At 46.2% G+C, this 8,344-nt stretch overlaps 1 protein-coding gene and 1 pseudogene across 1 annotated transcript; one reads left to right on the forward strand and one right to left on the reverse strand.

Annotated features, from left to right (window-relative positions):
• Positions 1-375: 375 nt before the first annotated feature.
• On the reverse strand, positions 376-4,860 carry LOC136523930 (peroxidase 1-like; annotated as a pseudogene).
• A 1,342-nt stretch (positions 4,861-6,202) lies between these two features.
• On the forward strand, positions 6,203-7,905 carry LOC136523931 (uncharacterized). Its single transcript, XM_066517444.1, has 2 exons — positions 6,203-7,106; positions 7,886-7,905. The coding sequence occupies exons 1-2, from the start codon at positions 6,203-6,205 to the stop codon at positions 7,903-7,905; spliced, it is 924 nt and encodes a 307-aa protein (XP_066373541.1).
• Positions 7,906-8,344: the final 439 nt, after the last annotated feature.

An 8,344-nucleotide genomic window follows, 5' to 3' on the forward strand; every position in this document is an offset into this window, starting at 1 on the left:
TATCACCTCATTATCACTGGGTATGTTGGAATCCGTCTGGTCGTAAACCTATTATCCAACCAATAATTATGGATCTAGTGACCCTATAAATTCGGTAGCAATTGTAAAATTTGCAATGTAATACGACATATATACACTAAATAACACTATAATTTTAAATTTAAAGATTAAGTTGAAAACATCTACAAACTACAATATGAATAATCAAGTGTCATTCTGATAGGTCCAAACATATATGCATAAAAAAGAGTATAAGAGACTTGTAATACCATTTATCTGACTTTTTTAGTCGACGCTTTCATGTTTTCTACAGGACATGAAGGTCTCAAATATATCATCTTCATAGAAACAATTATTAAAAGCGATGCAATGTCTTCACTTCTCTTCATAACTACACAATTATTAAAAAAACACAATATCAAACAGTTAAACATATTACAAGTGCATGGATTGAATCCTCAATCCTCATATGTGATGACATAAACACTCACATGATACTAAATTATTGATTAATCTTGATCGTCTCTGATGTTGAGCAAATATCCGATCCTGCTGCATTAGGGATGACTCGATGTTAGCCATAAAAATGGACATGATTTTGCTATAGAAAGACGAATGAAAAAAGAGATTTAATCTCACTGGGGCGGCTCAGGCAGTCGGGCTATACGCGTTAATCGTGCACGCGCAGCAGGCAGTAACCAAATAGCCTAGATGGATCCTCCACGTCGCGTACTCGGCGGTCGGCGCCGGGAGGATTCAAGCCTCAAGACGGTGGCCAGCAGGCGAGACTCTAATCTGCAATACTCCGTAGATCAATAGGAGTCTAGCATCGGCCGTCGGGACCTGCGTATTCGGAGGACAGGACCTCCAAGTTTCCGTCTGGCTGGCCGCGTGGGCAGAAGCTGGGCTTCCCGTCCGTATGGCCATCTGGGCCTGGAAACCAGGAAAGTCCATCTCTCGACAAGCAGCTGCTACCGCGTTCATTTTACATTGTCTAGGTACGGGTTTTTGTTTTGTATTTTTACAAATAAATACAGACGTATACATATAAAAGCTACCGCTGGATCTGTGGGTATGCCGGTGCACACCTGGCATTCCCTGTAGCTCCCCCTGCCTAAAATGAAAACAATGACGGTTGTGTGGAGCCACAAGCGGACATTAATATATAGGCGAGATATCACTGCTAATTAAGACCACCACCCGACAGTAATATGATGTTGGGTCATAGCTTGACCCGGCAACCATCACTGTCTGGTTTTGGGTTGACCTGATGACGAAAATTTATCACATACAATATATAACAAACCGACACAGAAAATACTTAGTGGAACTCAAGAAGAACTCATCACTTAATGAAATATCGACTAAGAGCATCGTCAGCCCTAGCCCTCAAATCCTTTTGATTTTTGGGGCTTCCCCTTATTTTTAAGGGCCTAATTTTTTTTATCTACTCCAACAATGGCCCTCGAATTAGAGCCCTCAAATCCTTTTTAGGGGACATTGACATAAGGGGCCCACATGTTATTCTCCAACCTCAAACTCATCGATCTCTCTATCAACAAGGAGGCCGCCGCATCAGTCTCCCCGAGGCTATGGATCCTCTCCCACGAACCGCAGGGGCACGCTACACCGGGGAGCCGCTCCCGCAGGGATCCACAGCCACCGGGGCCCGCAACAGCAAGGGCTCGCTCGGGGGAGCCGCTCGCCGGCAGGATCTGCAAAGAGGAGCCGGAGGAAAGGAAGAGGCCGCCAGAGGGGCACCACCGCGTCCGCCATGGGATCTGTGCCGGTGGTTGGGCGCAGCGGCAGGGGACGAGGCCGGAGGGGATCCGCGCTCGCCGCAGCATCGCTGGGATCCGCTCGCCACAGCAGCCGCTCCCGTCGTCGGGAGGAGCAGGGAGGAGCTGAGCATCAGGCCGCGCCGGGGAAGGGAGCCGCGTCGGGGAGGAGAAGGAGGAACTGCCGGACTGCATTGGGCTACGCGGGCTGGTCGGGCTGCGTTGGCGCGTCGGTCTCGAGACGGTGGAGATCGGCTCCGAAGGAGTCACGCCCAGCCAAGGAATGAGGGAGGGACCTCGTTGGCGAAGAGGACCCGTGGAGGAGGGCGGTGGCGGCGCGGGGGAACCGGCGACGGAGCGATTCCGCGTACGCGTGGGCAGAGAAACGGACACAACTACCGTTTGGTGGTTCGGACCTCGGAGTAGGGTCCCTGGTAACGAGGGCCTAAGGGGTCGATTTGAGGGCTACCCAAATTTGAGGCCATGCCTTTTTTTTGGTACGAGTCTATTAAATTGGAGGTTTATTTAAGGGCTCTGGTGGAGATGTTTTCACGTAACAAAATGATTAATCCTACAGGCATTCATTGTAACTCGTGACGAAGATACTACCGAGAAACGCTAAAGGTTTGTTCTCTAGTCGCTCCTAAAATTTATGTCACATCAAATATTTAGATACTAATAAGAAGTATTAAATATAGATTAATTATAAAACCAATTACATAGATGAAGGCTAATTTCTAAGACGAATTTTTTAAGCCTAATTAATCTGGCATTAGCACATGTTACTGTAGCACCACGTGGTCAAATTATGGACTAATTAGGCTTAAAAGATTCATCTTGCAAATTAGTCGCAAGTTGTACAATTAGTTTCGTAATTAGTCTATATTTAATACTCTATGCACGTGTCTAAACATTCGATGTGACAAGAATTTTAAGAGGTGGCTAAAGAACCAAACAAGCCCTAATATAATCAAGTTAACGCGCAAGCAAGGAGAAAGCCTAGTTAGACTGTTGGATAGACCGTCTCCAACAAGTAACCTATATGGGTACCCAAACCTAAAATGAGTAGCAAGAGATCTGGGAGACCTATTTTAGATTGCGTGAGGCACAACCCAAATATGGACATCCTCTCTCCTGCAAACCCATTTGCAGAAAGGAAAAAGTCTACTTAACCCCCCACCTTTCATACTTGGTCTACTTCACCCCCAACTATGAAACCGTCTGTTTTACCCCCTGAACTTTCTAAAACCGTCTATTTTACCCCCTGGGCGGTTTTCAGTAATGGTGGGTTTGAATTTTCTTCTTTTTTATTTATTTTCGGTGAATTTTTGAAAAATCATAGTAAATCATAGAAAAATCTAATTTTATTGGACTCCATATGAGTAGATCTACACAGTGAATATATAATACGGTATGCTTTAGTACATTTTTTTACTGTAGCCTTAGATTAATTGGAAAATCTAATTTTGTTTGTAATTAATTGGAATAATTCATAGCTGCAGCTTCTATGGTCCAATTGTGGTGAAATTTTTATGGTACGCTAATTATTGTATGCTTGAACTATAGTAAAAATTTCGTACTCATTGGACTATGTAGAACTTAGTTATAGATAAAAATTACTGTAGCAGACACGATGTTACTGTAGCAGACCGCCGCTGAAAACCGCCCAGGGGGTAAAATAGACGGTTTTAGAAAGTTCAGGAGGTAAAACAGACGGTTTCATAATTGAGGGGTGAAGTAGACCAAGTATGAAAGGTGGGGGGTTAAGTAGACTTTTTCCTTTACAGAAATGATTCTTTTTTTTTTGGATCTTGTCGTTGGAGAAGATGCCGAATAGTTATTGAAACTCTTGCCTGTAGCGCTATCCAAAAGATGAATATGGCCTCTATTTTGGATGTCATTGAAGAGAGCCTTAGTACATAGCACTTCTTCCTGATCTCCCCGTCAACACCGGTGAGCACGCCGACATTTCCCATCTTGATCATTGACTCACTGAAGTCCTTGAAGAACACATCGCCGAAATTGCCTGTGGCGATGCGCTGGACGTACTCCCTGGTGGTGGCGTCGGTCAGGAGCGCAGCGTCAGACTGGAAGAGGCCCCTGCGCTTGGCAACGTGGCGATAGTAGCTGGTGTCGAAGGTCTTGTAGCTGCCGGGGTCCATCTCGGAAAGCGTGGCCTTGTCGTCGACGCTCCTGCAACGCGTCCTGAGCCGGCCGGCGTACTTGCTGTCGTGGGATAGGTCTGAACTGTAAGCGCTACTGAAGTTGTAGAGCCGGCCGGCGTAAGACGGGCAGTGCGCCGTGCCGAGGGTGTGGCCGCCGGAGAGGACAACTAGATCCTTGATATCGAGGCCTTTCGATGCAAAAATTTTGGTCAGCAGTGGTATGTCTCCGTAGGCCGGTGGCAGCTGGTCGGCCGCCTCAGTCGCACTGGACACCCTGCCGTCTCGCCTCCCGAGCGCCACCGGCCAGAAGGGGCCCCTGGCCAGCACGACGGCGTCGCGGGCCATGAGCGTGAGGACATCGGCGCAGGACACGGTGTTGGGGCAGGCGGCCTCGAGCTTGGCCTTCACCCTGTCCACGGAACCGAAGCCTCTCGAAGACTCTTGTTCGGCCTGGCGTCCTTCTCTGCCGTGTTACCATCGGTGGAGTTGAGCAGAACGGAGGCGTCACAACCCTGCAGTTAAATTTGAGTAGCATGCATTGGTTTTAATCAGTACTCTGCAGTGCACTACTACATGTCAATCAATGGGAATGTCAGTACACAAAGAGTGTACACGTTCAAGCAGTAGTAACGAAAATATGTTTGTAATGTAACAGAAAACACGCGACTTACCCTGACGAAGCAGTCATGGAAGTGAAGCCTGAGGAGTGGGCCAGCAAGGCTGGGTGCGGCGGAGATGATCTTCTCCATCTCGTCGCGGACAAGAGCCTCGACGTTCGGGCATGTTTTGCTGTAGTAGCCGACTTCCAGCTGAGCCAGTGCCAACGAGCTGCCGGCAAGAAGCAGGAGGACGAAAGGTAGCAGCAGCGCTGCACAAGACTTGGTAGCCATGGGAGCAATGAATCTTAGCCAATCAATTGCAACAAAGAATTGACGGGCTGATCATGTTTCAGAGAGAATTGGAACATCGACGGCGATCAACGGGGCCAGTTCATGTGCGTGTACACGGTAAACATGGCATTTTCTCATGGAGTTGTGGTATTCATTATTCTCTATGACCTTAAACCATTTTTGAAGGAAATGGAATAGATCTCCATTTTTGAAGGAAATGGAATAGATCTGGCATTCTGGATTTCCAACTAAGGGCTCGATCGGTTCTCCAGGAACCTTTCCCTAAAAAGATTCCAAGTGAAATGGTTAGCTAATCTTGTATAAGTTTGATGAAGCTCGAATAGTTCATAGCCTATTCCAGCCGAACAAGCCTTAAAGGTATGGTCACGCTGTAAGCTTATCAGACTCCGGTAAATTCGTTGGGTCTTACTGATACTTCTGATCTATCTTACATTTTTTTTCCAGGACGGCAAGAGTAGTTTTGCTATATTCTCCTACAACTAAAAAGGAGAAAGCGTCGATATTTTTTTTTGTGCGATATTTGTTTTGGTTCGTCTGTCTGCCCATGACTGCGATCCCACGACATCTCCCGCATGCTATTTTCCTTGATTAAATATTGTCTGTCATGCGATAGATGAATCACGGCAAAATAGGAAGTAGAAAATTATTGTGCTATCCATATATACATTGCATGTTTACATGCACCAGCATACGTGGCAACAAGCAAAAGGAAAGAAAATTAACACAGAAGGAAAGAGAATTAAGATAAAAGGAACATCTTTGCATTTCTGAGAACCTTACCAAATCTGCCTACATTTAATTACTTCTCCTCTTTGCATTTGCAAAAGGGACAACTTTTTCCTCCTTTCATTTGGTTTCACGCTCACGTGTTCCATCGCCCTTGCTTGCTGTTTCTTGCTGAAATTGCCCTTGGGTCTGTTCATTTTGAATCCTTTCCCCATATCCCTATTCCCTAATCCATGGTCTATCACGACAGTAGACACCGGACAATATTTCTTGCGTGAACCATAGTTGATGTCATCTGTCTTCCATGGCTCAGCCTCCCAATTCCAAGAGAAGGTCCATACCTCTCACTGACTGGAGATCTGGCATGCCAGAGGATCTCCTCGAGTCCATCGGGCAGCGTCTTGCGTCAGGCCACGACGCGGCATCCTTCCGATCCGCTTGCTCCCTATGGCGCGTCGCCATCCCGTTCGCGACCTTCGGGCTGCTCCTGCTGCTCCCGTTCGACCCCGACTCAGACCGCGTCGGCTTCTACTGCGTCTCGGAGAAGAAGGTCTTGTCCAAGACGCTGCCCGATGTGCACGGCAAGGTGGCGTGCGGCTCCTCGTGTGGGTGGCTGGCGCTCATGGACGAGGCGGCGTCCGTGACGCTAGTGAATCCATTCGCCTGTGCCCGTGCCCCCCGCATTGAGCTCCCGCTAGCAGGCAAATACGTCGCGGCGACGTCCTCATCGGAACACGTGTCTAGGGTCCACGGCCGGTGGGTCCTCCATCCCACCAACGGCTACGGGGACGCGGATGCCGCAAGCAGAACCATCAAGCTAGAAGACATGAGGGACATGTTCTTCCGTGAGATCATGCTCTCGGCGCCGCCTAACGCCGCCGGCCGTGAGTGCGTGGCCATGGCCATGCTTGGGTGCTCCACGGAGGTCGCGTTCTGCCTGGTTGGAGTCGACAGCGCATGGATGCTGCTCGACACTAAACTAGAATTCTCCGTGGGGTCCATCGTCCACTGTCAAGACAAGTTTTTGGCAATTGACTGCACTGGAGAAATCTCCGTCTGCAGCAGCAACGCCGCCGGCGCTACTCCAACCGCGACGCTGCTACCATCGCTATCGCCACCTGTGGGGCTCTGCCACCGTAGGTACCTAGAATCAAACGGTGAGCTGCACATTGTGGGTGCCATGGTAAGCATGTTCTACGAGACACAGAGCTTCACCTACAGTAGCGTGATCTACAAGTGCAACCTCCACGACCATACGCCGGAGTGGTCTAGGGTGAGGGACATCGGTGATCAGACACTATTCATGTCTAAACATTTCAATGAAAGTTTCGGTAGAACAAGTGTATCTAAGTACAAGGAGAACAAAATCTACATGTCTGAGCCATTGTATGGGGATCCATACAACTTGGTCCATCGATTTGAGATCGTTGATATTACTATCGGCGCATCCGAAGTGAAGCCAATCCAGGAAAAGATGCAAGGTTCCGAGGCTCTAGATTGGATTCGACCCAATCTCTGGAAGGGAGGTACGTTGATGTTCTTCAAAGGTTTATTACTTCAAATACTCATATTAGGGCAAGCGCGGTTGGGATGTTTTTTGCTTCTGCACACAAATAGTGGCTAAAAGAATTCGATATATGTCACATTTAGTTATTACTATTTGTTCGTGAACTGAGTTAATTCAAACAAAACCTTAACTGACGTACATTATATGTACGAATGCAGCCAGTTCTCTCCTTTTATATTCAACTAGGTAGCGTGCCCGTGCGTTGCTACGGGACAACTAAATCTTTTGTACTAAAAACACACGGATCACACGATAAGATAACAATACTGTTAAATTAAATACCGACGTTAAAGTGACATTTAATTCAAAAAGCAAAGTTCGTAAAATTAACACAGTCACGGAGAGCGTAGCGTCGTAGGCTCACAAACTCTACTGTATAGACTTTTTCGTGATATGGCTAAGATAATACTTTATATCGATAGAAAGAAATCTCCGATATCCATTTCTTTCATGCGTCAATAAATCCATGAATAAGTTTAGCTGCATCTCCATATAATCCTGTACGCACGGATTCGAGTATATATGTAAATATTAGTGCCTGTCACATGGATAATATTGCATGTCTTAAAAACTCTGATAAAATTTTAAAACAAGGTATGTTATACTCACCGTATAAATATGTGTGGCTTTAGGACTATTCCACACAGACATATATTGTAGAATAAGGTATCCACTTGAGTGTCTGTTCCAAGATGTTGAATTATGTGTTGTAATTCTTAATTTCGACACATTTTTCAGGTCAAGGCAAACAATGGTGATACTTTTTCTTAGTGGTGCATAATTTTATGGTGCACCTCTTGACTATCTGAGTAAGGACAGGTTAGCACTGCAAAGGCTCAGAAAAGCTACTAAGAAGGCCAATGTTGAGTTTTCCTCCACTATGCATACTAAAACCTATGTTCCCGTTTATCATTGCCGATGCTTTTGATGCAAAGCAATTCAACATTACCATGATCAGATATAAGTTTGAGTCTCTTGTGAGCAATCTCATAGAGAGACTCTCATCCTTTATGTGATCTGCCTCAAGGATATTGGTATGACTATGGACCCATATTGGAATGTCGTACCAAAAAGTGTCTACGTTTTGTCCACGATTTATTTCACATGAATACATGTGGGTACTATGATAATACTAACTATACCAAATAAAAGATTATAGAGAATTTGCATTGCTTCCAAAAGGATTTATTTATTAAG

The sequence above is a fragment of the Miscanthus floridulus genome, chromosome 18 (assembly GCF_019320115.1).
Source record: "Miscanthus floridulus cultivar M001 chromosome 18, ASM1932011v1, whole genome shotgun sequence".
Lineage (NCBI taxonomy): Eukaryota > Viridiplantae > Streptophyta > Magnoliopsida > Poales > Poaceae > Miscanthus > Miscanthus floridulus.